The 18,154-nt window shown below is 41.8% G+C and overlaps 1 protein-coding gene across 9 annotated transcripts in view; it reads left to right on the top strand.

Moving 5' to 3' along the window:
• atp2b2 (ATPase plasma membrane Ca2+ transporting 2) overlaps positions 1-18,154 on the top strand; it is a 203,637-nt gene that overhangs the window by 170,660 nt on the left and 14,823 nt on the right. For all 9 annotated transcript variants that reach the window (XM_042324885.1, XM_042324883.1, XM_042324892.1 and 6 more), the window contains 7 exons: positions 3,077-3,164; positions 3,529-3,635; positions 6,321-6,512; positions 12,986-13,199; positions 13,609-13,820; positions 14,143-14,250; positions 16,959-17,144. In XM_042324885.1, the coding sequence (XP_042180819.1) occupies positions 3,077-3,164; positions 3,529-3,635; positions 6,321-6,512; positions 12,986-13,199; positions 13,609-13,820; positions 14,143-14,250; positions 16,959-17,144 (1,107 nt within the window). The remainder of the gene's footprint in view (positions 1-3,076; positions 3,165-3,528; positions 3,636-6,320; positions 6,513-12,985; positions 13,200-13,608; positions 13,821-14,142; positions 14,251-16,958; positions 17,145-18,154) is intronic.

The following is an 18,154-nucleotide window of genomic DNA, read 5'->3' on the forward strand; positions in this document are numbered from 1 at the left end:
ACAGATATCTAGGAGGAATGGGTTGGGTTAGTCAGCGGTAATGGTAGACAGTAGGCTAGTACAGGGGTTCTCTCCCAGACAGCTATCTGGGAGGAAGAGGGTTGGGTTGGTCAGTGGTAATGGTAGACAGTAGGCTAGTACAGGGGTTCACTCCCAGACAGATATCTAGGAGGAAGAGGGTTGGATTAGTCAGTGGTAATGATAGTTCAGGGTAGACAGTAGACTAGTACAGGAGTTACTAGTACAGGAGTTACTAGTACAGGAGTTCACTCCCAGACAGATATCTAGGAGGAATGGGTTGGGTTAGTCAGCGGTAATGGTAGACAGTAGACTAGTACAGAGGTTTTCTAAACTCTTCTCGGGGACCCCCAGCCGTTGGTATATTCCACAACTACAACACCTGATTTAACGTGGAAATGAATCATCAAAGTTACAACGTTTGGGGGTCTACAACAAAATTGGGAAACATCTGTTGGTCCCTGAGGAGAGGTTTAAACCCCCTGCTGTGAGGAGTCCCTGCTGTAGTTAGTCCCTGAGGAGAGGTTTAAACCCCCTGCTGTAGGGAGTCCCTGAGGAGAGGTTTAAACCCCCTGCTGTAATTAGTCCCTGAGGAGAGGTTTAAACCCCTGCTGTAGTTAGTCCCTGAGGAGAGGTTTAAACCCCTGCTGTAAGGAGTCCCTGAGGAGAGGTTTAAACCTCCTGCTGTAGTTAGTCCCTGAGGAGAGGTTTAAACCCCTGCTGTAGTTAGTCCCTGAGGAGAGGTTTAAAACCCCTGTTGTAGGGAGTCCCTGAGGAGAGGTTTAAACCCCTGCTGTAGTTAGTCCCTGAGGAGAGGTTTAAACCCCTGCTGTAAGGAGTCCCTGAGGAGAGGTTTAAACCCCTGCTGTAGTTAGTCCCTGAGGAGAGGTTTAAACCCCTGCTGTAGTTAGTCCCTGAGGAGAGGTTTAAACCCCTGCTGTAAGGAGTCCCTGAGGAGAGGTTTAAACCCCTGCTGTAGTTAGTCCCTGAGGAGAGGTTTAAACCCCTGCTGTAAGGAGTCCCTGAGGAGAGGTTTAAACCCCTGCTGTAGTTAGTCCCTGAGGAGAGGTTTAAACCCCTGCTGTAGTTAGTCCCTGAGGAGAGGTTTAAACCCCTGCTATAAGGACTCCCTGAGGAGAGGTTTAAACCCCCTGTTGTAGGGAGTCCCTGAGGAGAGGTTTAAACCCCTGCTGTGAGGAGTCCCTGAGGAGAGGTTTAAACCCCTGTTGTAGGGAGTCCCTGAGGAGAGGTTTAAACCCCTGTTGTAGGGAGTCCCTGAGGAGAGGTTTAAAACCCCTGTTGTAGGGAGTCCCTGAGGAGAGGTTTAAACCCCTTGCTGTGAGGAGTCCCTGAGGAGAGGTTTAAACCCCTGCTGTAGTTAGTCCCTGAGGAGAGGTTTAAACCCCTGCTGTAGGGAGTCCCTGAGGAGAGGTTTAAACCCCTGCTGTAGGGAGTCCCTGAGGAGAGGTTTAAACCCCTGTTGTAGGGAGTCCCTGAGGAGAGGTTTAAACCCCTGCTGTAGGGAGTCCCTGAGGAGAGGTTTAAACCCCTGCTGTAGGGAGTCCCTGAGGAGAGGTTTAAACCCCTGCTGTAGTTAGTCCCTGAGGAGAGGTTTAAACCCCCTGCTGTAGGGAGTCCCTGAGGAGAGGTTTAAACTCCCTGCTGTAAGGAGTCCCTGAGGAGAGGTTTAAACCCCCTGTAGGGAGTCCCTGAGGAGAGGTTTAAACCCCTGCTGTAAGGAGTCCCTGAGGAGAGGTTTAAACCCCTGCTGTAGTTAGTCCCTGAGGAGAGGTTTAAACCCCTGCTGTAAGGAGTCCCTGAGGAGAGGTTTAAACCCCTGCTGTAAGGAGTCCCTGAGGAGAGGTTTAAACCCCCTGCTGTAAGGAGTCCCTGAGGAGAGGTTTAAACCCCCTGCTGTAAGGAGTCCCTGAGGAGAGGTTTAAACCCCCTGCTGTAGTTAGTCCCTGAGGAGAGGTTTAAACCCCCTGCTGTAGTTAGTCCCCGAGGAGAGGTTTAAACTCCCTGCTGTAAGGAGTCCCTGAGGAGAGGTTTAAACCCCCTGCTGTAGTTAGTCCCTGAGGAGAGGTTTAAACCCCCTGCGATACTACATACATTCTCCGCTGGTTGATCTGTCAGGAGTCTACTGTCCCGTCAGGATAAAGGACCTTCAGGACTCTGAAATGTTGTTATTGATTGAACCTTTATTTAACCAGGTAGGCAAGTTGAGAACACCTTTATTTAACCAGGTAGGCAAGTTGAGAACACCTTTATTTAACCAGGTAGGCAATTTGAGAACACCTTTATTTAACCAGGTAGGCAAGTTGAGAACACCTTTATTTAACCAGGTAGGCAAGTTGAGAACACCTTTATTTCACCAGGTAGGCAAGTTGAGAACACCTTTATTTAACCAGGTAGGCAATTTGAGAACACCTTTATTTAACCAGGTAGGCAATTTGAGAACACCTTTATTTAACCAGGTAGGCAAGTTGAGAACACCTTTATTTAACCAGGTAGGCAAGTTGAGAACACCTTTATTTCACCAGGTAGGCAAGTTGAGAACACCTTTATTTCACCAGGTAGGCAAGTTGAGAACAAGTTCTCATTTACAATTGCAACCTGGCCAAGATAAAGCAAAGCAGTTCGACAGATACAACGACACAGAGTTACACATGGAGTAAAACAAACATACAGTCAATAATACAGTATAAACAAGTCTATATACGAGGTAAAGGCAAAAAAAGGCCATGGTGGCAAAGTAAATACAATATAGCAAGTAAAACACTGGAGTAGTAGATTTGCAGTGGAAGAATGTGCAAAGTAGAAATAAAAATAATGGGGTGCAAAGGAGCAAAATAAATAAATACAATAGGGGAAGAGGTAGTTGTTTGGGCTAAATTATAGATGGGCTAGTCATGCTAAGACCAAGATCAATTATTTTTTACAGATGAACCCTTTCATTACAAACATATACACGTCAATATGAAAACGCATAAAAACAGAGATATAAAACAGTCGTAGAAAACAAACACAAAGTACCCTTTTTTACTCTTTACCACAGGTTGAGCAGGAGCGCATGGACAAGGTGTGGCCTAAACTGCGAGTCCTGGCTAGATCCTCCCCTACTGATAAACACACTCTGGTTAAAGGTGAGCGAGAAAGGGTCTCTAGGTTTGTCTACTAGCCGTGTCCTGTACCACACTATTGTCCTGCTGTGTATGTCAACTGTCTGAACCATGTCAACATGAATGTCAGCATGAAGTTCCCTTGGGGGAAAGATGCACATTCTATTCTAGTCTATTGTATTCTGCTCTTCCCTTCCCTTCCCTTCCCTGCTCTTCTCTTCTCTTCTCTGCTCTTCTCTGCTCTTCTCTCCTCTTCTCTTCTCTTCTCTTCTCTTCTCTTCTCTTCTCTTCTCTTCTCTTCTCTTCTCTTCTCTTCTCTGCTCTTCTCCTGTTCTTCTGAGTGTGGTTGCCCTTACTGAACTCCTGTATGTTGGGTTGTGTCCTCTAGGCATCATAGACAGCTGCTTGACAGACCAGAGACAGGTGGTTGCGGTGACAGGAGACGGGACTAACGATGGACCAGCCCTGAAGAAGGCTGATGTGGGATTTGCCATGGTAGGACCTGTGGCTGGAGGCATACCGTATCTACATTATATTACTATAGGACCTGGGGCTGGAGGCATACCGTATCTACAATATATTACTATAGGACCTGGGGCTGGAGGCATACCGTATCTACAATATATTACTATAGGACCTGGGGCTGGAGGCATACCGTATCTACAATATATTACTATAGGACCTGGGGCTGGAGGCATACCGTATCTACAATATATTACTATAGGATACGGTATAATGCTACAGCTGTTATAGTAGTTGTAGCTAGCTATAATGCTACAACTGTTATAGTAGTTGTAGATAGCTAGCTACAACTACTATAACAGCTGTAGCATTATAGCTAGCTACAACTACTATAACAGCTGTAGCATTATAACTAGCTACAAATACTATGACAGCTGTAGATTTACAGCTAGCTACAACTACTATAACTGCTGTAGCATTACAGCTAGCTACAACTACTATAACAGCTGTAGCATTACAGCTAGCTACAACTACTACGACTGTGGAGTGGATCCATCTGTTAGAAACCTTGAAATCTCCTGGTATTACCCAAGCAGCAACCTCACTACTACGCACAGAACACACACCAGCACTGCTGTAGCTACAGTGGAACGAGAGCGCCTCTTAGTGGTGAGATGTGGTGGTACATACACGCAATCTGCAACGCCAGGGTTGTCTCTCAGTTGATATCAAATCAAATTTATTTGTCACATACACATGGTTAGCAGATGTTATGGTACAGGTTCTTCTTCTTTTTTAAGGCCATAACCATGTGTGTGAGGTTTAGACTTTTTGTTTCAAAGTAGATATGTTTAAGACTACCAAGAAACACTCTGTGTGACCCTGATTTAACCCACTGCAGTAAAAAGTTCAAATGATACGAGGTAAGAGATTTAACATGAGAAATGGGATGAGGTAATAGCACTTCAACGTTGTTTTTTTGAAGAAATGATTGCTTTGCATCTACAAAGTGTTCCTTTTCTACATAGAAGCACAAAATAAAAAGATTCTACTACATGTCAAAAATACAAATATATAAAAAATGTTAAAACCAGAAGCACATCTATTAAACCATACTTCTCCTCTCTGCAGGGTTCAGCGGGTATTAAACCATACCTCTTCTCTCTGCAGGGTTCAGCGGGTATTAAACCATACCTCTTCTCTCTGCAGGGTTCAGCCAGTATTAAACCATACCTCTTCTCTCTGCAGGGTTCAGCCAGTATTAAACCATTCTTCTTCTCTCTCTGCAGGGTTCAGCGGGTATTAAACCATACCTCTCTCTCTGCAGGGTTCAGCCAGTGTTAAACCATACCTCTTCTCTCTGCAGGGTTCAGCCAGTGTTAAACCATACCTCTTCTCTCTGCAGGGTTCAGCCAGTATTAAACCATACCTCTTCTCTCTGCAGGGTTCAGCCAGTATTAAACCATACCTCTTCTCTCTGCAGGGTTCAGCCAGTATTAAACCATACCTCTTCTCTCTGCAGGGTTCAGCCAGTATTAAACCATACCTCTTCTCTCTGCAGGGTTCAGCCAGTATTAAACCATCAGCCAGTATTAAACCATACCTCTTCTCTCTGCAGGGTTCAGCCAGTGTTAAACCATACCTCTGCTCTCTGCAGGGTTCAGCCAGTATTAAACCATACCTCTTCTCTCTGCAGGGTTCAGCCAGTGTTAAACCATCTCTCCTCTTCTCTCTGCAGGGTTCAGCCAGTGTTAAACCATACCTCTTCTCTCTGCAGGGTTCAGCCAGTATTAAACCATACCTCTTCTCTCTGCAGGGTTCAGCCAGTGTTAAACCATACCTCTTCTCTCTGCAGGGTTCAGCCAGTGTTAAACCATACCTCTTCTCTCTGCAGGGTTCAGCCAGTGTTAAACCATACCTCTCTCTCTGCAGGGTTCAGCCAGTGTTAAACCATACCTCTTCTCTCTGCAGGGTTCAGCAAGTATTAAACCATACCTCTTCTCTCTGCAGGGTTCAGCCAGTATTAAACCATACCTCTTCTCTCTGCAGGGTTCAGCCAGTGTTAAACCATACCTCTTCTCTCTGCAGGGTTCAGCCAGTGTTAAACCAACCATACCTCTTCTCTCTGCAGGGTTCAGCCAGTATAAAACCATACCTCTTCTCTCTGCAGGGTTCAGCCAGTATTAAACCATACCTCTTCTCTCTGCAGGGTTCAGCCAGTATTAAACCATACCTCTTCTCTCTGCAGGGTTCAGCCAGTGTTAAACCATACCTCTTCTCTCTGCAGGGTTCAGCCAGTGTTAAACCATACCTCTTCTCTCTGCAGGGTTCAGCCAGTATTAAACCATACCTCTTCTCTCTGCAGGGTTCAGCCAGTGTTAAACCATACCTCTTCTCTCTGCAGGGTTCAGCCAGTATTAAACCATACCTCTTCTCTCTGCATGGTTCAGCTAGTATTAAACCATACCTCTTCTCTCTGCAGGGTTCAGCCAGTATTAAACCATACCTCTTCTCTCTCTGCAGGGTTCAGCCGGGTATTAAACCATACCTCTCTCTCTGCAGGGTTCAGCCAGTATTAAACCATACCTCTTCTCTCTGCAGGGTTCAGCTGGTATTAAACCATACCTCTCCTCTCTGCAGGGTTCAGCGGGTATTAAACCATACCTCTTCTCTCTGCAGGGTTCAGCTGGTATTAAACCATACCTCTTCTCTCTGCAGGGTATAGCCGGTACAGACGTGGCCAAGGAGGCGTCTGACATCATATTAACGGACGATAACTTCAGTAGCATAGTGAAGGCTGTGATGTGGGGGAGGAACGTCTACGACAGCATCTCCAAGTTCCTCCAGTTCCAGCTGACTGTCAACGTGGTGGCTGTCATAGTGGCCTTCACTGGGGCCTGCATCACACAGGTAACAAACACACACACACACACACACAGGTATCAAACACACACAGCTGACTGTCAACATGGTGGCTGTCATAGTGGCCTTCACTGGGGCCTGCATCACACAGGTAACAAACACACACAGCTGACTGTCAACGTGGTGGCTGTCATAGTGGCCTTCACTGGGGCCTGCATCACACAGGTAACACACACACACACACACACACACACACACACACACACAGGTAACAAACACACACACACACACAGGTAACAAAACACACACACACACACACACACACACACACACACACACACACACACACACACACACAGCTGACTGTCAACGTGGTGGCTGTCATAGTGGCCTTCACTGGGGCCTGCATCACACAGGTAACAAACACACACACACACACACACACAGGTAACAAACACACACACACACAGGTAAGAATGTGGCGGCAGGGTAGCCTAGTGGTTAGAGCATTGGACTTTGGATTCGAAAGGTTGCAAGATCGAATCTCCCGAGCTGCCAAGGTAAAAATCTGTCGTTCTGCCCCTGAACAAGGCAGTTAACCCACTGTTCCTAGGCCGTCATTGAAAATAATAATTTGTTCTTAACTGACTTGACTAGTTTAATAAAGTTATAAAGAATAATCGGTGTGTCAAACATGTATCCTGGTGTGAGTTTCAGCCTCACTGATATCTTACCTATCTCATTTGCTATTGCTGTAATGTATATGCGTCTGTTATTGCGATGGCTAGGGGATGGCTAGGGGATGGCTAGGGGATGGCTAGGGGATTTAGGGTCAGAATCAGCAGTGAGGTTGAGAGGTGACAGCTCTGCCTTGTTCCCCTGGAGAGACACAATTGGTGGGGATGACTGTAACTATGGCTGACATCAACCATGTGTGTTCCTGTAGGACACTCCAATGAGGGTCTAGACACTAACCTGTAGTTCGTATATATAGTTAGTATATGTAGATAGTATAAGTAGATAGTATATGTAGTTAGTATATGTAGATAGTATATGTAGTTAGTATATATAGTTAGTATATGTAGATAGTATATATAGTTAGTATATGTAGTTAGTATATATGGTTAATAGAAGTAGTTAGTATATGTAGATAGTATATGTAGTTAGTATATATAGTTAGTATATGTAGATAGTATAAGTAGATAGTATATGTAGTTAGTATATAGTTAGTATATGTAGACAGTATAAGTAGATAGTATATATAGTTTGTAGATGTAGTTAGTATATGTAGATAGTATAAGTAGATAGTATATATAGTTAGATGTAGTTAGTATATATATAGTTTGTAGATGTAGTTAGTATATATATAGTTAGTATATGTAGATAGTATAAGTAGATAGTATATGTAGTTAGTATATATATAGTTAATAGAAGTAGTTAGTATATGTAGATAGTATAAGTAGTTAGTATATATAGTTAGTATATGTAGATAGTATAAGTAGATAGTATATGTAGTTAGTATATAGTTAGTATATGTAGATAGTGTAAGTAGATAGTATATGTAGATAGTATATGTAGTTAGTATATATAGTTAGTATATGTAGTTAGTATAAGTAGATAGTATATGTAGTTAGTATATAGTTAGTATATGTAGATAGTGTAAGTAGATAGTATATATAGTTTGTAGATGTAGTTAGTATATATATATAGTTTGTAGATGTAGTTAGTATATATAGTTAGTATATGTAGATAGTATAAGTAGATAGTATATGTAGTTAGTATATATATAGTTAATAGAAGTAGTTAGTATATGTAGATAGTATAAGTAGTTAGTATATGTAGTTAGTATATAGTTAGTATATGTAGATAGTATATGTAGCTAGTATATATAGTTAGTATATGTAGATAGTATAAGTAGATAGTATATGTAGATAGTATATGTAGTTAGTATATATAGTTAGTATATGTAGATAGTATAAGTAGATAGTATATGTAGTTAGTATATAGTTAGTATATGTAGATAGTGTAAGTAGATAGTATATATAGTTTGTAAAATGTAGTTAGTATATGTAGATAGTATAAGTAGATAGTATATATAGTTAGTAGATGTAGTTAGTATCTATAGTTAGTATATATAGTTAGTATATGTAGATAGTATATGTAGTTAGTATATATAGTTAATAGAAGTAGTTAGTATATGTAGATAGTATATGTAGTTAGTATATATAGTTAGTATATGTAGATAGTATAAGTAGATAGTATATGTAGATAGTATATATAGTAGTAGATAGTATATAGTTAGTATATAGTATAGTATATAGTTATAGTAGATAAGTAGATAGTATATATAGTTAGTAGATGTAGTTAGTATCTATAGTTAGTATATGTAGATAGTATAAGTAGATAGTATATGTAGTTAGTATATATATAGTTAATAGAAGTAGTTAGTATATGTAGATAGTATAAGTAGTTAGTATATATAGTTAGTATATGTAGATAGTATAAGTAGATAGTATATGTAGTTAGTATATAGTTAGTATATGTAGATAGTGTAAGTAGATAGTATATATAGTTTGTAAAATGTAGTTAGTATATGTAGATAGTATAAGTAGATAGTATATATAGTTAGTAGATGTAGTTAGTATCTATAGTTAGTATATATAGTTAGTATATGTAGATAGTATATGTAGTTAGTATATATAGTTAATAGAAGTAGTTAGTATATGTAGATAGTATATGTAGCTAGTATATATAGTTAGTATATGTAGATAGTATAAGTAGATAGTATATGTAGATAGTATATGTAGTTAGTATATATAGTTAGTATATGTAGTTAGTATATATAGTTTGTAGATGTAGTTAGTATATGTAGATAGTATAAGTAGATAGTATATATAGTTAGTAGATGTAGTTAGTATATATAGTTTGTAGATGTAGTTAGTATATATAGTAAGTAGATGTAGATAGTATATGTAGATAGTATATGTAGTTAGTATATATAGTTAGTAGAAGTAGTTAGTATATGTAGATAGTATAAGTAGATAGTATATGTAGTTAGTATATATAGTTAGTATATGTAGATAGTATAAGTAGATAGCATATGTAGTTAGTATATATAGTTAGTAGATGTAGTTAGTATATATAGTTAGTAGATGTATATATAGTTAGTAGATGTAGATGTAGTTAGTATATATAGTTAGTGTATATAGTTTGTAGATGTAGACGTAGATAGTATATGTAGTTAGTATATGTAGTTAGTATATGTAGTTAGTAGATATAGTTAGTATATATAGTTAGTAGATGTAGTTAGTATATATAGTTAGTAGATATAGATGTAGTTAGTATATATAGTTAGTAGATATAGATGTAGTTAGTATATATAGTTAGTAGATGTAGTTAGTATATATATAGTTAGTAGATGTAGTTAGTATATATAGTTAGTAGATGTAGTTAGTAGATGTTATATATAGTTAGTAGATGTAGATGTAGTTAGTATATATAGTTAGTATATATAGTTTGTAGATGTAGACGTAGATAGTATATGTAGTTAGTATATATAGTTAGTATATGTAGTTAGTATATATAGTTTGTAGATGTAGTTAGTATATGTAGATAGTATAAGTAGATAGTATATATAGTTAGTAGATGTAGTTAGTATATATAGTTTGTAGATGTAGTTAGTATATATAGTTAGTAGATGTTAGATAGTATATGTAGATAGTATATGTAGTTAGTATATATAGTTAGTAGAGTTAGTAGTTAGTATATGTAGATAGTATATGTAGTTAGTATATATAGTTAGTATATGTAGATAGTATAAGTAGATAGCATATGTAGTTAGTATATATAGTTAGTAGATGTAGTTAGTATATATAGTTAGTAGATGTATATATAGTTAGTAGATGTAGATGTAGTTAGTATATATAGTTAGTGTATATAGTTTGTAGATGTAGACGTAGATAGTATATGTAGTTAGTATATGTAGTTAGTATATGTAGTTAGTAGATATAGTTAGTATATATAGTTAGTAGATGTAGTTAGTATATATAGTTAGTAGATGTAGTTAGTATATATAGTTAGTAGATGTAGTTAGTATATATAGTTAGTAGATGTAGTTAGTATATATAGTTAGTAGATGTAGTTAGTATATATAGTTAGTAGATGTAGTTAGTATATATAGTTAGTAGATGTAGTTAGTATATATATAGTTAGTAGATGTAGTTAGTATATATAGTTAGTATATGTAGTTAGTATATATAGTTAGTAGATATAGTTAGTAGATGTAGTTAGTATATATAGTTAGTAGATGTAGTTAGTAGACTTAGATAGTATATGTAGTTAGTATATATAGTTAGTAGATATAGATGTAGTTAGTATATATAGTTAGTAGATATAGATGTAGTTAGTATATATAGTTAGTAGATGTAGTTAGTATATATATAGTTAGTAGATGTAGTTAGTATATATAGTTAGTAGATGTAGTTAGTAGATGTATATATAGTTAGTAGATGTAGATGTAGTTAGTATATATAGTTAGTATATATAGTTTGTAGATGTAGACGTAGATAGTATATGTAGTTAGTATATGTAGTTAGTAGATATAGTTAGTATATATAGTTAGTAGATGTAGTTAGTATATATAGTTAGTAGATGTAGTTAGTATATATAGTTTGTAGATGTATATGTAGTTAGTATATGTAGTTAGTACATGTAGTTAGTCTATATAGTTAGTAGATGTAGTTAGTATATATATAGTTAGTATATATAGTTAGTAGATGTAGTTAGTATATGTAGTTAGTATATATAGTTAGTAGATGTAGTTAGTATATATATAGTTAGTAGATGTAGTTAGTATATATAGTTAGTAGATGTAGATGTAGACTTAGATAGTATATGTAGTTAGTATATATAATTAGTAGATATAGATGTAGTTAGTATATGTAGATAGTATATGTAGTTAGTATTTATAGTTAGTAGATGTAGTTAGTATATATAGTTAGTAGATGTAGTTAGGTACCCTCCTGTAGGTTTTAACTCCAACCCTCATCTTGCACACCTGCATCTAATAATCAATCAGGTTAATTACAATGTTACGCACGCCTCTATGAAGAGGGAACGCAACACCCTGCTACAACTAAACTCTCCGTGAAGCGAAAAAGGTATGGACTGTAGGTGCAAGTAAGAATGACAACAGGCAGAATGTGGTACCGTTTACAAGGACTTTATTCCTTTACACGGTAATATGGGGAAAAGGGGCTGGACGGAACCAAAGCAAAGAAAGTAAATCTCAAAGCCCCCCTCTCCTATCTTACCTGCCTACCCACTACTTACCTAATTTAGCACCACCTGGTGCCCTAACCAAAATACAAGGGGTGGTCCGCCCAGGTCTTACCTAGTGTGTCTAGACAGCGAATATGCTACGGGTATATGTATGCCCGCGGGCCTCTTGCCTAAGCACTCCCTAGGTGCCTTCCCCTTCCCCCCTGGGAACAAATGAAACAGAATATTAAACAATTTTAAACAAACTAAGAAACAAAAGGATGTCAAATAAGCTCTATCTGAGCAACAAACTCACAGAACATACCACTTTCCAACAAAATCAACCTCTATCACAATCAATCTCAGCAATCCCTACCTCCAGCAAAATCTCTACCTCCAAAAAGAAGAGATCTCCCTCCTGAACAGAACACTGGCTTTTATATAGCTTCTGAAGGAATGGGGAATTGGAGACAGCTGTGTCTTGACGAGGGGGCGGGGTCAGCTCTCCAATTAGCCCTGGAGTCGACCAATCAGCTGCTTGAGGGATTTCAGGAAGCCATTTCCTGAAATAAACACATGCAAATACAAACTACAACACATAATCTGGGGAACGTAACAACAACTAGAGTTGGAGTTAAAACCTACAGGACGGTATCTCTCCAGGAACAGGGTTGGAGTTAAAACCTACAGGACGGTATCTCTCCAGGAACAGGGTTGGAGTTAAAACCTACAGGAGGGTTGCTCTCCAGGAACAGGGTCGGAGTTAAAACCTACAGGAGGGTAGCTCTCCAGGAACAGGGTTGGAGTTAAAACCTACAGGAGGGTTGCTCTCCAGGAACAGGGTCGGAGTTAAAACCTACAGGAGGGTTTCTCTCCAGGAACAGGGTCGGAGCTCAAACCTACTGGAGGATATCTCTCCAGGAACAGGGTCGGAGTTCAAACCTACAGGAGGATATCTCTCCAGGAACAGGGTCGGAGTTCAAACCTACAGGATGATATCTCTCCAGGAACAGGGTTGGAGTTCTGTGTGTTCCCTGTAGGATTCTCCCCTGAAGGCGGTCCAGTTGTTTGATCTGTAGTCTCTAATGTTAACCACCCTGTGTGTTCCCTGTAGGATTCTCCCCTGACGACAGTCCAGTTGTTTGATCTGTAGTCTCTAATGTTAACCACCCTGTGTGTTCCCTGTAGGATTCTCCCCTGAAGGCGGTCCAGTTGTTTGATCTGTAGTCTCTAATGTTAACCACCCTGTGTGTTCCCTGTAGGATTCTCCCCTGAAGGCGGTCCAGATGCTGTGGGTGAACTTGATAATGGACACCTTTGCGTCCTTGGCGCTGGCGACGGAGCCCCCCACCGAGGCCCTGCTGATGAGGAAGCCGTACGGACGCAACAAACCGCTGATCTCCAGCACCATGACCAAGAACATCCTGGGACACGGCATCTATCAGCTGGTCATCATCTTCTCCCTGCTGTTCGTTGGTAAAGGGATTCTTTCTTTCCTCTCCTATTTGTTGTTCATTGGATAAAGAGTGGAAAGATAGCTGAAATAGCGTCTCAAGATTGCTAGACCATCCCCTGGCCACAGTTGGTACGTCATTAAAGTGTACTGTCCTCCTGGCTAGCATTGTTGTGGTTAAAACTCCTTGGTTTTTATTAAAGGGGGAAGTTCCGGATTTTACAACTTGATGTTAGATGGTTCCTCTCCGTAAAACTAGTCTATGAGTCATGAGAAACTGTAATACGTGGTTCATGTTTCTTCAAACAGACAAACATCAGATAACTTTAGCCACCTCTAGCTCCAAATCAATGGGAGTGATAGGTGAGTTCTTTGACATCAACAAGACGATATCTATCTCTCGCTCTCGATCTCCCTCTCTCTCTCTCTCAGGTGAGCAGATATTTGACATAGACAGTGGTCGTCACGCTCCTCTCCACTCCCCTCCGTCAGAACACTACACCATCATTTTCAACACCTTCGTCCTCATGCAGCTTTTCAACGAGATCAACGCCAGGAAGATCCACGGAGAGAGGAACGTCTTTGACGGAATCTTCAGGAACCCCATCTTCTGTTCCATCGTCTTTGGAACCTTCGCCATCCAGGTAGGAACCTTTGCCATCCAGGTAGGAACCTTTGCCATCCAGGTAGGAACCTATGCCATCCAGGTTGGAACCTTTGCCATCCAGATAGGAACCTTTGCCATCCAGATAGGAACCTTTGCCATCCAGGTAGGAACCTTTGCCATCCAGGTAGGAACCTTTGCCATCCAGGTAGGAACCTTTGCCATCCAGGTAGGAACCTTTGCCATCCAGGTAGGAACCTTCGCCATCCAGGTAGGAACCTTCGCCAATCCAGGTAGGATGTGTGTAAGTTGTAAGGTATCATGCAGTTTCATAATACAGATTCCTATCTGTGTGTTTACAGATTGTGATCGTGCAGTTTGGAGGGAAGCCGTTCAGTTGTACTCCTCTGGATTTGGAAAAGTGGGGATGGTGCACCTTCCTGGGTCTAGGAGAGTTGGTTTGGGGACAGGTAAACACACCTTTACATACCTAGGTCTAGGAGAGTTGGTCTGGGGACAGGTAAACACACCTTTACATTCCTGGGTCTAGGAGAGTTGGTCTGGGGACAGGTAAACACACCTTTACATTCCTGGGTCTAGGAGAGTTGGTTTGGGGACAGGTAAACACACCTTTACATTCCTGGGTCTAGGAGAGTTGGTCTGGGGACAGGTAAACACACCTTTACATTCCTGGGTCTAGGAGAGTTGGTTTGGGGACAGGTAAACACATTTTACATTCCTGGGTCTAGGAGAGTTGGTCTGGGGACAGGTAAACACACCTTTACATTCCTGGGTCTAGGAGAGTTGGTTTGGGGACAGGTAAACACACCTTTACATACCTAGGTCTAGGAGAGTTGGTCTGGGGACAGGTAAACACACCTTTACATACCTAGGTCTAGGAGAGTTGGTCTGGGGACAGGTAAACACACCTTTACATTCCTAGGTCTAGGAGAGTTGGTCTGGGGACAGGTAAACACACCTTTACATTCCTAGGTCTAGGAGAGTTGGTCTGGGGACAGGTAAACACACCTTTACATACCTGGGTCTAGGAGAGTTGGTCTGGGGACAGGTAAACACACCTTTACATACCTAGGTCTAGGAGAGTTGGTCTGGGGACAGGTAAACACACCTTTACATACCTAGGTCTAGGAGAGTTGGTCTGGGGACAGGTAAACACACCTTTACATTCCTAGGTCTAGGAGAGTTGGTCTGGGGACAGGTAAACACACCTTTACATTCCTAGGTCTAGGAGAGTTGGTCTGGGGACAGGTAAACACACCTTTACATACCTGGGTCTAGGAGAGTTGGTCTGGGGACAGGTAAACACACCTTTACATACCTGGGTCTAGGAGAGTTGGTCTGGGGACAGGTAAACACACCTTTACATTCCTGGGTCTAGGAGAGTTGGTCTGGGGACAGGTAAACACACCTTTACATACCTGGGTCTAGGAGAGTTGGTCTGGGGACAGGTAAACACACCTTTACATACCTGGGTCTAGGAGAGTTGGTCTGGGGACAGGTAAACACACCTTTACATACCTAGGTCTAGGAGAGTTGGTCTGGGGACAGGTAAACACACCTTTACATACCTAGCTCTAGGAGAGTTGGTCTGGGGACAGGTAAACACACCTTTACATACCTAGGTCTAGGAGAGTTGGTCTGGGGACAGGTAAACACACCTTTACATACCTAGGTCTAGGAGAGTTGGTCTGGGGACAGGTAAACACACCTTTACATACCTAGGTCTAGGAGAGTTGGTCTGGGGACAGGTAAACACACCTTTACATTCCTGGGTCTAGGAGAGTTGGTCTGGGGACAGGTAAACACACCTTTACATACCTAGGTCTAGGAGAGTTGGTCTGGGGACAGGTAAACACACCTTTACATACCTAGGTCTAGGAGAGTTGGTCTGGGGACAGGTAAACACACCTTTACATACCTAGGTCTAGGAGAGTTGGTCTGGGGACAGGTAAACACACCTTTACATACCTAGGTCTAGGAGAGTTGGTCTGGGGACAGGTAAACACACCTTTACATACCTGGGTCTAGGAGAGTTGGTCTGGGGACAGGTAAACACACCTTTACATACCTGGGTCTAGGAGAGTTGGTCTGGGGACAGGTAAACACACCTTTACATACCTAGGTCTAGGAGAGTTGGTCTGGGGACAGGTAAACACACCTTTACATACCTGGGTCTAGGAGAGTTGGTCTGGGGACAGGTAAACACACCTTTACATACCTAGGTCTAGGAGAGTTGGTCTGGGGACAGGTAAACACACCTTTACATACCTAGCTCTAGGAGAGTTGGTCTGGGGACAGGTAAACACACCTTTACATACCTAGGTCTAGGAGAGTTGGTCTGGGGACAGGTAAACACACCTTTACATACCTAGGTCTAGGAGAGTTGGTCTGGGGACAGGTAAACACACCTTTACATTCCTAGGTCTAGGAGAGTTGGTCTGGGGACAGGTAAACACACCTTTACATACCTAGGTCTAGGAGAGTTGGTCTGGGGACAGGTAAACACACCTTTACATACCTAGGTCTAGGAGAGTTGGTCTGGGGACAGGTAAACACACCTTTACATTCCTGGGTCTAGGAGAGTTGGTCTGGGGACAGGTAAACACACCTTTACATACCTAGGTCTAGGAGAGTTGGTCTGGGGACAGGTAAACACACCTTTACATACCTAGGTCTAGGAGAGTTGGTCTGGGGACAGGTAAACACACCTTTACATACCTAGGTCTAGGAGAGTTGGTCTGGGGACAGGTAAACACACCTTTACATACCTAGGTCTAGGAGAGTTGGTCTGGGGACAGGTAAACACACCTTTACATACCTAGGTCTAGGAGAGTTGGTCTGGGGACAGGTAAACACACCTTTACATACCTAGGTCTAGGAGAGTTGGTTTGGGGACAGGTAAACACACCTTTACATATGTTGACATGCCTATAAACATACCTTGACATGCCTCTACATATTCTTAAAACAAAAAGTTACAAATGGTATTATGTTTTTATTAAAGAACATATATATATATTCATATATCGTTGAGTTCTTTAATAAGTTCCTTCTGAAAAAACCTGAAGAATCAAATCTCTCTTTGGGAGAGAATCATGTACCCCCCTCCCTTTGTTTCCCCCTCCCTGTGCCTCCACCTCCATTTGTCCCCCCCCAGGTGATCGCCACTATCCCTAACAGCAAGCTGCGGTTCCTGCGAGGGGCGGGTCAGCTGACCAAGAAGAACGAAATGCCTGGGGACGAGGACATGAATGAGGACAACGAGGAGATCGACCACGCGGAGAGAGAGCTGCGACGCGGACAGGTCCTCTGGTTCAGGGGGCTCAACCGCATTCAGACTCAGGTGAGGAACCAGCGACAAGCTGTGGGAGGGAAAGATAAACCAATGACAAACCATGGGGGGTGTCAGACCCATGACCAGCTATTCGGAGGGGACGGACCGATGACCAGCTATGGGAGGGGACAGACCGATGACCAGCTTTGGGAGGGGACAGACCGATGACCAGCTATGGGAGGGGACAGACCGATGACCAGCTATGGGAGGGGGATGACCAGGGACAGACCGATGACCAGCTTTGGGAGGGGGGGACAGGGGACCGATGACCAGCTATGGGAGGGGACGGACCGATGACCAGCTATGGGAGGGGACAGACCGATGACCAGCTATGGGAGGGGACAGACCGATGACCAGCTTTGGGAGGGGACAGACCCATGACCAGCTATGGTAGGGGTGGGATCGAGAACACTGTAAAATGAAATGTACATTGAGAAAATACTATTGTCATGAAATTCCATGGACCGACTACACTGTGAGTTTGCATGATGATATTGCAGTTACTTGAACGTCATTAAAATGTGTGTTATAGTAGTAATATTGGAGTATCTCTTGGATCAGTATTAGGAACTGAAATGTTTATCTTGTTTCGGTTCCTGGAGAGAAACCCTCCTGTAGGTTTTAACTACAGCTCTCCAGGAACAGGGTTGGAGTTAAAACCTACAGGAGGGTATCTCTCCAGGAACAGGGTTGGAGTTAAAACCTACAGGAGGGTAGCTCTCCAGGAACAGGGTCGGAGTTAAAACCTACAGGAAGGCATCTCTCCAGGAACAGGGTTGGAGTTAAAACCTACAGGAGGGCATCTCTCCAGGAACAGGGTCGGAGTTGAAACCTACAGGAGGGTATCTCTCCAGGAACAGGGTCGGAGTTGAAACCTACTGTAGAACCACAGCTGAAGCTCCGCCAGTACCGCAGCACACTGTCTTCCCAGACACGGACGTCTGGAGGGTTTGAACCAAACTCTTCATGACCTTGGTGCAATCTGCTCGCGACTGGACTCCATGACTCTGGGCCAGTAC

Source organism: Oncorhynchus tshawytscha, linkage group LG07, assembly GCF_018296145.1.
Source record: "Oncorhynchus tshawytscha isolate Ot180627B linkage group LG07, Otsh_v2.0, whole genome shotgun sequence".
Taxonomy (NCBI): Eukaryota; Metazoa; Chordata; class Actinopteri; order Salmoniformes; family Salmonidae; genus Oncorhynchus; species Oncorhynchus tshawytscha.